This window comes from Suricata suricatta, chromosome 1, assembly GCF_006229205.1.
Source record: "Suricata suricatta isolate VVHF042 chromosome 1, meerkat_22Aug2017_6uvM2_HiC, whole genome shotgun sequence".
NCBI classification, from domain to species: domain Eukaryota; kingdom Metazoa; phylum Chordata; class Mammalia; order Carnivora; family Herpestidae; genus Suricata; species Suricata suricatta.
In genome coordinates, this window is record NC_043700.1 from 36,135,299 (window position 1) to 36,149,567 (window position 14,269).

General features: G+C 53.0%; 1 protein-coding gene across 11 annotated transcripts in view; it reads right to left on the reverse strand.

The window, feature by feature from the left end:
• Nucleotides 1–14,269, reverse strand: part of ANK1 (ankyrin 1) — a 213,958-nt gene that overhangs the window by 40,722 nt on the left and 158,967 nt on the right. For all 11 annotated transcript variants that reach the window (XM_029936401.1, XM_029936381.1, XM_029936428.1 and 8 more), the window contains 16 exons: nt 13,354–13,551; nt 11,087–11,185; nt 10,866–10,964; nt 10,532–10,630; nt 9,429–9,521; nt 8,918–8,990; nt 8,134–8,157; nt 7,163–7,256; nt 5,789–5,867; nt 3,700–3,797; nt 3,388–3,612; nt 2,195–2,349; nt 1,680–1,891; nt 899–1,103; nt 509–605; nt 22–250 (listed from right to left, as the gene is read on the reverse strand). In XM_029936401.1, coding sequence (XP_029792261.1) covers nt 22–250; nt 509–605; nt 899–1,103; nt 1,680–1,891; nt 2,195–2,349; nt 3,388–3,612; nt 3,700–3,797; nt 5,789–5,867; nt 7,163–7,256; nt 8,134–8,157; nt 8,918–8,990; nt 9,429–9,521; nt 10,532–10,630; nt 10,866–10,964; nt 11,087–11,185; nt 13,354–13,551 — 2,079 coding nt within the window. The remainder of the gene's footprint in view (nt 1–21; nt 251–508; nt 606–898; nt 1,104–1,679; nt 1,892–2,194; nt 2,350–3,387; nt 3,613–3,699; nt 3,798–5,788; nt 5,868–7,162; nt 7,257–8,133; nt 8,158–8,917; nt 8,991–9,428; nt 9,522–10,531; nt 10,631–10,865; nt 10,965–11,086; nt 11,186–13,353; nt 13,552–14,269) is intronic.

Here is a 14,269-nt window from a genome sequence, read left to right on the forward strand (position 1 = left end):
ACAGCTGTCCAGCCCTGGTACCTCTATGTCCCTGCTCCGAGCCACCTCGATGAAGTTCTCATGCTGCTCCAAGGTCTTGTCCACTTTATCGTCCGTCATGCAGTAGCAGCGCAGGCGCCCTTCCCGGGGGTCATTCATCTTGGCAAAAATGACAAACTTGGCCATGTAGGGCACCGCGGTGAGCTCCTTGTACAGCAGGGTGGCAAAGTTCACGGCCTCAGCAGTCCGAGGACAGTCCGACAGCCAAAACCTAAAAAGAGAGGGCTGATTATAAGCATGTTCCTACGTGCCCGATGGAGCACCTCGTGTCTGTGCAAACAGAAGGAGCCTGTCAGCCGTGGGGACAGCTGCTCTCGCACGCCCGGTGGTCAGGATGGGGCTTCTGTGTGGAAAGGGGCAGCGGGGGGTGCTGAGGCTTGAGCCTGGGGTGGGCGGGTCAAGGCATGGGGATGAGGCCCAAGCAGGGGCAGCGCTGACCTCTCACAGGGCCGGGGGTCTCTGGGCTCACCTGGCAGAGACATTGGTGGTGAAGGCAGCACACTCGTTGGCATACACGAGCTTGGTTGTCCCTGTTATGTCCTCCCACTGGGCTTGGTCTGTTCCTCCTGCAACGGGAGCAGAGGCGGGCTGGGGGACAGCGTTCAGGGGGCAGACACACAGCTTGCCAGGATGCCAGGGCTGAGCGTGGAGGGGCAGAGACGGGCACATCTGTGTGGCCCTGAGCATACCTCTTCTCTCACACTCTCCCCCTCCTTGAGCTACTCTGCGGAGAACCACCCCTCCCTCCCTTTAAAGAGCACATGGCCCAGGGAAGCCAAAGCAAGGTGACAGCTGGCTTCCCTTAAGTGACCAGAAGGAGCTGCTGCTGCCCCGAAGATGGAACAGGGCCACCTCTCACCAGTGACACTGCAGAGCAGGCGCAGGCTGGTGGTGTCCCCCTCCCCACTGTCCCTCGGGTTGTCAGTCCAGGAAGGAGGGAGTGGGATCCGAAGGCCGATGGGGCGGTAGAACTTCCGGCGCCGTGGCTCCACAGTGACGATGGGGCTGAAGGTGGCCTGGTTGCCCAGGAGTTTGGTGACGAGCTCATCCGGCACAGGCTGGGCCTGCCGGGCAGCAAAGGCGGGCACTCAGCCTCAAGCAGCAGAGGGATCATTCACGAGGGGCAGTGCATCCCCACAGGGAGAGCAGGCTGTTTACGCAAAGGGCAAAGGCTCCTGGGGGGTGGGGGGCCTTCCACTGTCGCACCACGCAGATCTGTTTTGCTGAGCACGGCCCATCCTGGGGCTGATGTCACTGCTCAGCTCTCTCTCTGGAGCCCTTCCTCCCCCTCCCCTGCGGCTCCCCATTTCCTGGATGGTACCACCCTTGCTTGCCCGTTAGCTGCCTCTCCAGGACACCCTGTGGGATTCCCTAATGCAAGCAGGCCGGCCTTGCCGTTTAATGGTCCTCTGGGGCTTTCTGCCACTTACCAGGGAGCACCTGCCCTGACCCACTCACCAACTTTCTTCTGAGCTTTAACGTCACCTCTCTAACTGAGACTTTAGGGCATTGGAAAAAGTGGAGGGATGTGCTAGGGAAGAGGCTCGTCCTTCAGGGGGCCTTGAATTCCTCCCACGTTCCATGAACTCTGAATTGGGGGAGGGGATGTCCCCACTGGCGAGGAGGGAGGGCTGTGTCACCTGCAGAGCCAGCTTCACTCTCTTGGTGACAGCATTTTCAGGGAACGTTGCCTGCACCAGGGGGACCAGCTTGCTCTTCAGAAAACCCCCCTCAGGGCCGATGGTGTCATAGTCCTGGCAGAGCCGTGACATGATCACGAAGTACAAGGGGAAGTCGGTGGTGATGATGCGGCAGACCCTCTTCTTCTCCAGCTCCTCCAGACTCCCCAGCTCTGGAATCACAGGGCACGGTGCCACCCACCCCGGTCACGACATCAGGCCGGGTGCAGGCTCCACCACCGTATCTCCAGAGCCTCCTTATCCCTGGCTCCCGATGTTCGCCCCCACCCCAGGCACCCAGCAGCACCCCTGTCAGCCGCCCCAGGGACCTGGGACCGGACCTGATGGGGCCAGCCCCAGTCTCTCTGGCCTTCCCAAACCCCAGGCGGCCCCAAAACCCACCCCAAGACTGCAAGCTCCACTCACACCTTCCAGAAAGAGGGCGCCCTGCTCTGGGATCCCTGGGGCTCTGTTACCTTCATCCATCCCGTTGAGGATCTGATCCAGGTAGCTTTCTCCATAGCGGCTCTTGTGTTCCTTCCACACAGAGCCGTTTTCACTGCGCAGCACCACGAGCTCACGGTCCCCACGGCCGTGGGAGGCAAAGTGAGGGATTTCCACAATCACAGGGCTGAGGGGACAGAGCAGATGGGGGGAAAGGTGTGTGGATATGGGCAGGGGTGCCCGCGGGCAGGTGTCTGGGCATGGGGAGGAAAGAATAGGAGAAGAGGGGCAGTCGGTCCCTGCCTGGCAGAAGACGGGATCCTACGGCCAGAGCGAGGACCTACCTTGGGGAAGGTCCCGACAGGGGAACAGACCCTCCTTGGGCTCCTCAGATGCTCCGAGGGCCCCTCACTCATTGCCAGGCCCCAGAGGAACAGCAAGCACCCAATCCAATGTCACTTCACAGAGGACTCTCCTGCCACGGCCACATAGCAGAAGCTCAGCCAAGTAGCCCAGCCCTTGAACTGATCCCAAGACCCTGCCAGACAGCCCTAGATATCCCGAAGCTCCAAACCTCTCCTAACCCCAGCTTTCTCCTCTCTCTGAAGGTGATAAAGACATTTGCTTCAGAGGGAGGCTTTGATAACTACACTTAAAAAGGAAAACGAAAAAAAAAAAAAACAAAGAAAAAAAAAAGGAAAACGAATACAAAAGCACTCTGCAGGCTGCTTTCCAGGGGTGGATGGAAGCTCAGAGGTGGGGATGGGCAGTGGACAAAGGCAGGAAGGCCGGGCCTCCTGGGAGAGACCTGTCCCAACAAAGCTCAGGTAGAAGCCCACTCTGCTTCACTCTGAATCTTGTCCTTGGGGGCAATGCTGTAAAGCTGCCTCCTAGAAATTCCATTTTAGAGCTTAAATAATTCGGCCCTTGTGGGCCCCAAGGTAGGCAGCCCTGTCTTCTCAGTCCCCTTCTCTAGTGTCATGGAGTAAGGTCCGCTCGGGGCTGCGGACTCCTTAGTACATCTGGGAGACTAAAAGCTCTGGTTGTGTCACTCTGTCAGGACAGCAGAGAAACCAGATGGTGTGGGGCTCCGGGCTTGACACCTCCTCTGCCCTGCGACTGGGGCGGTTCTGGGCGGCTGCTGCTGAGTTGGATGGACCAGCAGGGCAGGGGCAGGCTAGGGACACATGTTACACACGCATGTCTGGTGTGAGTGACCTCTCACCTTAAGAACTGGGCCCCTGTGGGTCCCAGCGCAATGATCCTGCTGGCCAGGCCCTCCTCCTCGGCCAGTGGGGGCGGTGTGCTCAGCTTCTGGGGCTTGACCAGGCGGCAGGTGATGCGAGTGGGGGCGGCACACGTCCGGGGTGGGATCACCACCCTCAGGCCATTGTGCCGGCTCCCCCTCATGGAGCCTCCCCGGGCGTCCACCATGAAGCTCACCAAAAACCTAAGGCACAGGCAGATCCGCGTTGGGCTTCTAGACGCCGTCTCTGAGATGGGGAGAGTGGGGGCCCAGAACCCGTGAGTCACTCACCCTGTGTGGACGGGGCTGGCCACTGGGCTGATGTTGTCTGAGGTCTCTGTGGCCGGGCTGCTGGGGATGAGTGAGTCTTCGTCATACTCCTTAGACGCCTGAGGAAGAGAGAAAGGCCAGTTGTCCCATCACTTCCTGGGCCACAGGAGCTAGTCTTGGCCAGGTTGGTGTTATTCTGGGCTGGGGAGGCTCAGGAGCGTCTCGTTGCCAGAAAGCAAGCGACCCAATGGACACAGGACTCCTGCACACTTACCACTGACCCTTCCTGGACAAGGCTCTTCTGGAAATGGAGGCATAGACTTCTTCCTACCATCATGGCTTCTCCTTGGCTCCTTTTAGGTCCTACATCCACCGCACAAACTACAGACCTACCCGCTCTTTTCTCCAGCCCTGCTCCAGTGTGAAGCCCCTGCTCTAGGGAGCTCAGTTTTTGCAGGCTTGGTCCTGGAGCTCTGCACCACCGTCTACTAGCTGCTTAGCTCTGGGCGAGGCACAGGAGGCGAACAGGGCACAGCCTACCCTTGGGGGGGCTTCCTTCCTCATCTGCAAATACCACAGTCCCTGTCCCTCAGTGACACTGCCGCTGCAGAGACACGGAGCTGCCTCGCACGGGCGTTGCGCATCACAAGCACTCATGAAAGCCAGCAGGGTCTTCCCAAGACCCTTCTCACTTCCACAGGTCCTGACACCCCTGTCTTCCTTTGCTGGCCCAGTCCACACACAGTCACACCTTGCTCCTACATGAAGCTTTCCCACTACTCTAGTTCAGAAGGCTCCACACAGCACAATCGGGCACGGGCGCATTGATTCTTCTCGCAGTCTGTGCGAACTGGCTTCACGTATGGGAGCCCACCCTTCCCAGCTGGCCCATCTGCAACTAGGGGGCGGGCTGGGGTCTCCCAGGCCTCCTATGTGGAGCCCTGTGCAGGGCGCACAGGAAGAATCCAAGGATGCCCACGGACTTGAGCTCAGGACTTAAGCAAGAAGCTGAAGAGAATGGGTCCGTCAAGGAACAACAGGACACAGGTCGACACAGTGACTCTGTCGTCGATATTGTCGGCAGCATGCAGAGGACATGCCATAGCTGCACCAGGACCATATTTGACTGTGTCTCCCAAATGCCTCTGGTGAGTGACCCCAGGATCACAGCACTATGATGTGCCCTAGCATGGAATGGCTGCTTGGATGGCCTCACAGCTGGCTTGTCCCTGCATGCCACCCTTGGGTCCAGGGCTACGGCTGCTGCTTTAAGACAGCTAGCCCTTCGGTGGCAGAGGAAAAGACCAGCCTTAGCTGGTAAACAGGCCATGCCCAGCTCAGTTATCAGGCCTCAGGACAGTCATTTCCAACCTCCAAACCCCACACTGCTTTTTATCCTAGAAAATCCCCTTGCCTTGGGGGGAAAAAGTGCCAGATAGCAAACAATTAAATTAAGGGGCATGAAATGGTTTGAAACCATCCCACTGTTTTTTTGGGACAAATTCAGGTGGCACCCAGGGAAGCCACAAAACAGGGGACTGTGATGAGCAAGAGTGCCACCTGGGAGCAGTTCTCTCTGACATCCCTTTCTATCTGTGTTGGTATTTTAAGCTCTCGATAATCCCTGGAGGAAGGGGAGGCAGAAACTGTCCCCCCTCTCTATGGATGTGAAAGAAAGGAGTTCCATGACCATGCCCGCAGATCAGCCTCAGCTCCCTCTCCAGCTCTGTGACCCACTCCCCCAGGGTGGGGGAAGGAGTGGAGGGGGGAGGGGTGCTGAGAGCCTGTGCACAGGAGACCCTGGCTTTGGAGCTAGGATTTCTGGCGTCCTTTCACAGCCTCACCCGTGACTGGACGGACCTGCATAATGGTATTTCACACAACCGTGGGCTCTCTGAGACTCGCATCATTGCTATCTGGGATAAGAACTCCGGCAGCACAGTGGACGGACTGCCAAGGACACAGGGAAGCCTGGATCTGAGGGCCTGCTAAGTGCTACAGGCATTTCATCCTCAGTTCCTATCCTACCGTGGATCATTTCAAACCTTCATTGTCCCGGGGGCACCCGCTCTCCGCAGATGGGAACAAACAAAGAAAAGGAGCTTCTTACCTGTTCTGGCTCCTCAGATCTGATCACCACTGTCTCAGGTGTGACACAAGGGATCCTCGGGATGGCTGGAGATTCCACCCTAGACACCCAGAACGCGGGGAAATCAGAGGGATGATCCTTCTGAGTAGCCCTGTCTGCCATGGGAGGTCTGGTGAAACACCTCTGTAACCCCCTCCCCCTCCTACCGGCCCCCCCTGCCACAAGCCAAAGTGCACATCACACAAGGAATACAACTCGGCGTCACACACTGACCAGCTTCTTCCCCTCGCCTCCAAGCCTTTCCTGGGGCCTAGCTGCCCCTCACAAGCCAGGTGAGGGGCTGCTTCTGGCACCTTCTCTCACACTTATCATCTGCTTCTCACCTGCTCTTGTTGATAGAATCCTCACTCTGGCCTTTACGTCTTACCTGCACTGTTCTGTGACCTCTTGGTGTGTGTTTTAATTTTTTTAAATGTTTATTTATTTTTGAGAGACAGCAAGAGATAGAGCATGAGTGGGAGAGGTGAAGAAAGAGAGAAGGAGACAGAAACTGAAACAGGCTCCAGGCTCTGAGCTGTCAGCACAGAGCCCTATGTGGGGCTCGAACTTGGGAACAGTGAGATCATGACCTGAGCCAAAGTCGGACACTTAACCGACTGAGCCACCCAGGTGCCCCTTGGAGTGTGTTTTGATCGCACCAAATAACTTGGTAGGTTCTTTATGGGTGGCTAAGTCTTGTGCTTCTTTCTAACTGATGTGCAGTAAATACTAATGATTTTGAGTTCTGAGATTCATATTTTATACAGTAAATGCTCATTGATGAAATACTCTTGGGGCGTCACTTCCTGCCAATCCAGTGCCCTGTTTTTGTGAGCCCTGGGACTAAGCTGGCACACGTCTGTCTTTTCAGGAAGCGCCGAGGACTCCATGGGAATAATTCACAGCACCCCACGGTGGTGGGGGGAGGATGTGTTCCAGGCAGACACAAACCCTCCGTGGGTTTCTCTAAGGTGCCGTGCTGGCAGATGGCAGTGGTCAGTGTGTGAGCTCAGCTTGGTAACAGTTGTTACTATGAATCTTCCTCAGTGGCCTTTTCTGGTGAGAACTGGGAGTGCAGGAGAGGGCGGGGCTGTAGAAGGCAGAGAAGAAGGTGGAAAGTTGGGAGCAGGGACACTGGAAGACGGAGGGAGGCACCTGCCGGAGGGTGGCCCCTGGGGCCCCGCCTGGCGGTCAGGGCACGGGACTCGCTGATCACAATGTCCCAGACCCACAGTCCAGCCAACCAGCATTCTCTCCCTGTCTGTGGCATAGGCGTGCACATGGCCTTTTCCCTTTCTTGTGACGTTTCCCTGCTGGGGACTGGACCCGCCCATCCACAGTGTGCGCACTCCTTACACTTGGTCTAGCTTCGGCACAAAATCCAGCAGCTCCTTCTCTTCATCAATATCCCTGGAATCCTGCTTCTCAGCCTTGGAGACAAGTTCTTCCCCTGAAACCACACAAGTGTACGTGAGTGACAGGATGGAGGTTTCCTCTGTCTATTTAAATAATGCTTTCCTGCTCCTCTTCTCAATGCTGGCCCCTGAGGGGTGGAGCAAGGCCCTTGCTGCTCCAAGGGGACCACTAACAATGTCTCGGGCCAGTCCTGTTCCTCCAGCCTGGAGGAACAGAGCAAGGCAGCCAGCTCCCAACAGCCTAGTCTGCACCAGCCATCACAGAAGACAAAAAATACAGCCAGAAACTGGACTTCGTTGGGTTGAACAAGCTCCACTTCAAAACAGCTCTTGCTGGGGAACGCAGATGCCAAAGAAAAGAGTTGTTTCTGTCCTTTGCCACACCATACACTATGGAAGGGTAAACTACAATGGGACTGACCCCATGCGTTTTGAAGGGTTCTGGGGTGTTTTTGTTTTTGTTTTTATAATCATGGCAGCTGAAACCTTATTTCCTAAGTTCATTACAATGAGGTTCAAACTATGTCTGCAGCCCAGACTGCCTCTCCGTTTCTCTCTCCTTGCTAGAACTGGAGCGGGAGCCCTCGACCTTGTGGTGTCATTTACTGTCACTTAGCAGTGAGTGTCCTGGCTCTGTGATCTGGAGCTGACAGAATGGAATAACAACAGCTCATGCAGTTATGATCACAAACACGGTGGCATGGGCACAGACACGGAGATGGACAGGCAGGAGCTACCCGCCCGGCATGGATCTTACGGGTGTAAATCTCCTGTTATAGGCAAGCTCTTGGCTCCAGATTGTTAGCCATCGGAGGAGGGTGGAAAGCAGGAATGGATTAGTGAGAGCGGGGATTGCTCAGGGTGAAATGCACTCGTGAGAAAGGACCACAGGGAACAGAAAGTGTTTCATACCCATGATAGTTATATGAGCAGTTCCTGGAAAGCAAAGAAGAGCCAAGTTTAAGAAAGGACAGGATTGAAGTCAGTTAATGCAAGAGGCATATTATTAACGGGGACACACAGGGAGGTTTAATCATCTCGCTGACACAGTTATAACACCAGGGGCTGTAGAGATAATCCAGACCAACTCTGTGATTTTACATCACGAGGGTCCCCTCAGACTTAAGTGAGGGGACAAGACAGGCTTACGTGGGGCAGGAAATATACAAGCACTCCCTGGTTCCCAGATGCTGAAACTATAGTGATTTCATAATAATGGTTGCACCCCAAAACGTACTGACCCACTATGTGGTCAGAAGAGTAGCTTATTTAAAAAAAAAAATTCTGACGGATTTAAAATAAACAGCTTGTTATTTGCTCAAAACACAAGGAAAGTATCAGGCAGAATCTTATTGCCATTCTTCTTGGCTCTGAGAGTTGATCTGAGTAGAATCGTACTCCATAATGGACGAACACACATATAGTTAGAAAACTTCAAGGAATTTTGTACTTTAAGTCTGAGACGTAGGTTTTTTCCTAAAGTTACACTAAAGGAATACTGTTGATTACAGACAACATCATTAAGAAGCAGTTCTCGCTGGCTTTGATACAGCTGCGCAGAACACGTGTGCGCACGCGCGTTCCTCAAGTGTACTATAGCAGGTACCAGGAGGCACCCGGGGAAGGAGGGCTCCCAGCACCGGGTGCTCCCTTCGGTCTGACTTTCCCCAGACTTTTTGTTAATCCCAGACGTTACCTTCATCTTCAGAGACATCCAGGATCTCATCTACCGTCTCGGGGAAACTCAGCCGGTGCTTGTCACTGGCTAACTAAAAGAAAAAGAGAATTCAGCTCAAATAGAACGGTGGGCCCTTTCACCGAATTCATCAGGAAGGAGACGGGAAAGAAGCTTTGTCTTAAACGAAGGGAATCAAAGCTGAGAGGCCCTTCTGCCTGAAAGCTGAGGTCTGGGCAAGGGGATAAACAGGAAATGCCCAACTTCCTATTGCCTTGTCTCCGCCCCCCACCCAGCTTGCTGTTTGCCCCCTTAGGTCTGGTCACAGCCCTAACTCTTCTCACCACTAGGTGGCAGTACAACTCCACCAAGGGAGGAGAACTCTCTCCTTGTGGCCCTGGCCCACCATTGGTGCTGTGCTTCCTACCCAGTGACAGCATCTGCTCCTCTTCCCAGAATAACCCTTAGGGGTACCCTTTCTGTCAAGCTTTGTGTATCTGGGGTGGCTGGTGTAGTGGACAAACCGACATACCACAAAACTGGTTTCATCCGTGACAACCTTGAGCACGTCTGTTACAGAGATGTAGCCTAAGCGCTTGGCTATTGCCAGAGGTGTAGTTCCATTCTGGGAAAATTAGAGACAGGGTGAGATCAGATCAAAGAATGGACTCCGGGGGGAAAGCACAGAGACCAAGCCCACATTCTAATAGTTTAGAAGAGTGTAGGTAGACACACCACACCTTGGAGCCCAGAGCAAGACCCCTGCACACGTGTGAGCCCAGATAGGTGTTAGGAACAATGCTTGCAAAGATGTAGTATAGGAGAGAGGAGGGCAGTGATACTTTAAGTCTGTAGCACAGAGTGTGGGAGTTTTGAAATGAGAAACAGGGGCAATCTTGCCAGGACAAGTCAAGAACTGCCAAGAGGGAACCAAACCAACTAGAAGGAATGGGCCAGGAAGGTACCATATGCAATTTTGGAATGAGAAAGTAGAGAGCAATGCTGCTTACTGGTCCCAACGCCAGTTCTTTGCGTATTTTCTATTCTGATTTGAAGAGCTAAGTGGAAGCAGACTGACATTGAGGCTTTATTCTCTTGTAAGTTCTCCAGTCCTAGGATATGCCCTGGGCCCTGGACAGATTCAGCTCCAACCAGTTACAGGTTTAGCAGCCATGTCTACAAAGGTCCAGACACTTTCAGAGCTGGAAGGAGCCGTGGAGAAAAATCTAGTAAAACCCGCAGGTTGTGAGATGAGGAAGTCCCTGCTTGGCAATGATCACATTGCGCAAGGCGACCCCGAAGCTCTGGAAATCGTGAACCATCTGAGACATTTGGTTTTGCTACTTGCTCTATTACTGAAAGTGGCGTCACGCGGTTCAGAAAGAGTTCCAACAGCAATATTTAAACAAAGCTAAAAGGGGGAGGGTAAGTAGTATTTAGAGGATAACCCAGAGTTCACCAGAAAGAAAAACCCATCACAGCACCCATGCTCTGGGCTACTGATGCAGTTGTGACCTTATGGTCCAGGCCCCAGAAGTGCAATAAGGGCAGGCCGAGCCTCTGTGGGGGATGAGGGTCTCATGGGACTGCCCATCGGACCACTTCTCCAAAGTCAGGAAACTGGTGGGTACTTACCGAGCTGACCTCGTTTGGGGAAGCACCATTTTTGAGAAGCAGTGTCACGATGTCTGTGTGTCCCTGTTGGGCCGCCTGGTGCAAGGGACTGTATCCTTGCTGTAAAGTGAGGTGACATTTTAGCAGGATTAACTAGCTATGAGAGAGACAACTGGCCACCGATTGCAGAGCCTAGCTTCTATGTGCAACACAAAAAAATGCATTTTCCCCATTCCCCCCTCCAGGGTCAAAGCTTAAAATTGTGGCACAGCTCCAGGCGCCGCAGAGTTAACTCTGACTACACCCTAATTTGGAACTTAAGAGGCTAAGAGTCAGCTCTCGAGTGCTCCTGTACCTTCGTTTTGGCATTGACGTCTGCTTGGTGCTGTAGCAGAAACTTCACCAGCTTGATATTTCCGTAATGACTGGCCACGTGGAGTGGGGTATAACCCATCTGAAAAGCAAGAGGTGAGAATGGGTGAGCAGCAGGGCTTCGGGGCAGGGCTAGGGGCGCACAAAGGGGAGAAGGGTGGGGAGCCCACGTGGACAGAAGCACAAACTAAGTGCCTGCCTTACCCGGGTGGTGGCATCCACCATGACACCATGTTTGATCAGCACATCTGCCACTGGAACGTGGCCTTCTTGTGCAACCAGATGAAGGGGGGTGAGTCCACTCTGGAAAGAAAAAGAAGTTCATCACCTTGTAGCCAATTAATATTTCCAGGCCACAGTGAGAGAGCATTGAGGTTTGGGAGCCCAACCTGGCTTCGCAGCCACTGAACAGGTGTGTGACCTTGGACAAAGCTCTTCCAGCTCTGAGCTTCTATCTATCCTTATCTAAAAAATGAGATGGTTCAACTAAAGTAGAGGTCAACAACGTCTTCTGTTAAGGGCCAGAAGGTCATATTATATGCTTATGTTTCTGTCACAACTACCCAACTCTGTCAATTATAGTGAGAAAGCAGCTATGGCCAACATGGAAACAAACGGACATGACTGTTCCAACAAAATTTTATTTACACCAACAGGTGGCGGGCCGGTTTTGGCCCCCGGGGCCATAGTTTGCTGACCTCTGAACTAGAGAAACGTTATGGGGCTTCCTTCCCACCTGTAACATTCCCTATTTCCATAATTTGAGATGCGCTCAGCACCCTGGTTTCCTTATCTGGAAAATAGGGGTTATCGCTGACATATCTTGAGGGCAAAGTAAGGTTCAGTTGAGAAAAGCAGATGGAAACGTGCTGGAAAGCACGAGGTGCGGTTTCAGCGTAGCCTGTTACTAGCACCTCACAGCCCGTGCTGCACTGTCGAAGGATGGAGGATCCTACAGGGACTGAAAGCACCATATTCTTGGAGGTCCCAGCACAGCTTTCTAGGGAGGACAGTGATGTGCTGGGGATGGCGCCTGCTACGTGCACACTCACACAAAAATGTCAGGAAAGTCTTATCTCCCCTCTCCCCTGCTCAATACACTTTCCTAAGTGTGGGACCTTCCTCTGCCTTCTGCATTTTCCAGCAGACTTCCCAGAGGCCCATGAGCAGTCACCCTCCCAGCGGAGGCCTGAGCAGGCAGGTGAGGGGGGCAGCAGCGAGTACAGGCTGTGACACGGAGAGGTCCTATGTCTGTCACAAGCCTCTGGGCACCTTGCCTGACTTTTGAGATAACATGGTAATTTGCCCCATGCAATGGCGTGTGGACGAGTGAGGACATCTCCAGGACCGAGAACCGCCACCACCACGGCTCCTCACAGAGCCTGCTTGAAATGGCACGAGGTAGAAAACCAAGAATCCGCTGCAGCATAACAGTCTTGTCCTAACCGTTCCCTCCCGGGGGTCACTTGTCCAAACCTGTGCAAAAAAGAACCAATGGATCCACAGGTCCATTTAAGGTCTGTTGATCCTTAAAACGCTTGCCTTTCTGAAACTTCCCTTTACCATCTAATGGAGTGGCTCTTTGTACTGATTTCATTGTATGAACCATCCAGAATAGGCAAATTCCAAGACCGTAGATCTGTTGTTGCTAGAGGCTATGTTTGGGGGAAATGGGAAGCGGCCACTAACGCATGTGTGGTTTCTTTTGGGTGATGAGAATGTTCTGGAAATTAGACATTGGTGATGGTGACCCAATTCTGTACATATACAAAAAAACCCACTGAATTCAAGTGCAGTTCAAAAGGCTGAATTTTACTGTATGTAAATTATAATTAAAAAAAAAACATGATTTAAAAACAGTAAGTGATTCTTAGTCTTTCTTGGGTCATGCAGTACTTTGAGAAGCTGACAAAAACTATGAAGACTTCATCTCAAAATATGCTCACGTGTCCATCTCCCAAAGTGCTGTCTGCAATTCCAGAAAAACCCAGATTTTTCCACCCATAGCCTCTGGATGGAGAACTGCTAGCTTAACATACGGGCAGGCATTTAAAAATATTCTCCCACAGAAAATGAATGTTTAGGACCACATTACTTACTACTTTCCTGACTGTAGACACAGGCCTATATTTGGGAGAGCGTACTATGGATTTTCATGTTGATCTTTTTGCAGATCCTTGAGTCAATCTTTCTAGAAAAGGCTTTGGTGTTAGGCTCAGGGTCATGCAATCCTGGGGAAAAGCAACCTTTCTGAATCTGTTTATCCATTTATAAAACTGAGGTAAAACCCACACAGAGCTGTGGTAAGGATGCCATGCTCTGCACGCACGCACACACGCACTCACACGCACACACCACTTAGCTCAGTGCCTGAGCACCCAGCAGGTGCTCCGCATTCAGACAGAATATCCACGCAGTTACAATAAACCATTACCAAGACTTCAGGCCAAATCTGGAGAAGCCACATTTACCTTGTTCCCCAGATTGCCATTGGCTTGTTTCGAAAGGAGCAGAGCCACCATCTCTGTGTGACCCTCTTGGGCGGCCAGGTGAAGGGGTGTCACTCCTTGCACCGACTCTGCGTTTGCTGACCCCCCGTACTGCAGCAGGCTGCGGGCCACCTCTATCTGGCTCTGCTTGGCAGCAATGTGCAGAGGGGTGTAGCCATTCTGAAACAGAAGAAGCCACGGAACCCAGTTACCAGCATGCTGAGTTGACCATATGAGCTGTGAGCACATGCCTTTGATTTTAGATCCTCGGAGAGAGAGGTAGGCCAGCTTCTTGGCCTGCTGGACACCCAGTGAGCGGAGCTGGTATCATCAAGGAGAGTGATTTCAGTCAACAAACCAACCAACCAAATCCCTTTGATTTGTGGGGGGGAGGGGCACCCCACCACCCACAGGCAGCACGACACAGCACTGTGCTGGTGGTGCTCTGTCACCACAAAAGCTAGGAGCTCACAGAAGAACTAGAAAGCTTGGTAAGTAAATGAAAGGCTCCTGTCTGCAGTAAGAACCACTTACCCACCCCCACCCCAGGGCTTGTGGGCTGAAGCAGGGGTGGAAGGGGTTGAGCCCCGTAAGGACGTCGAAGACAGGGAGTCAGGCCCTCTTTAGTCCTCTTTCCGTGTTAACTAGCTGCGTGACTGGGGGCAAGATACTCAATGACCTCCAACATCCTTCTGTAGTTTTTGAAGCCGTTTGAAGTGGATAATAACATCTAACTGGTTCTCGTCTCACAGTTGCTGGATGGAGTGATATCCTGCCGCAGTCAGCTGACAGTCTACTTTGGTCACCACCGTTAGAACACTTTCACCCACATTATCCCTGTACAGCCACCAAGGAAGGCATTTTTTTTAATTATCTCATTTTGTGGCAAAAGAAGTTA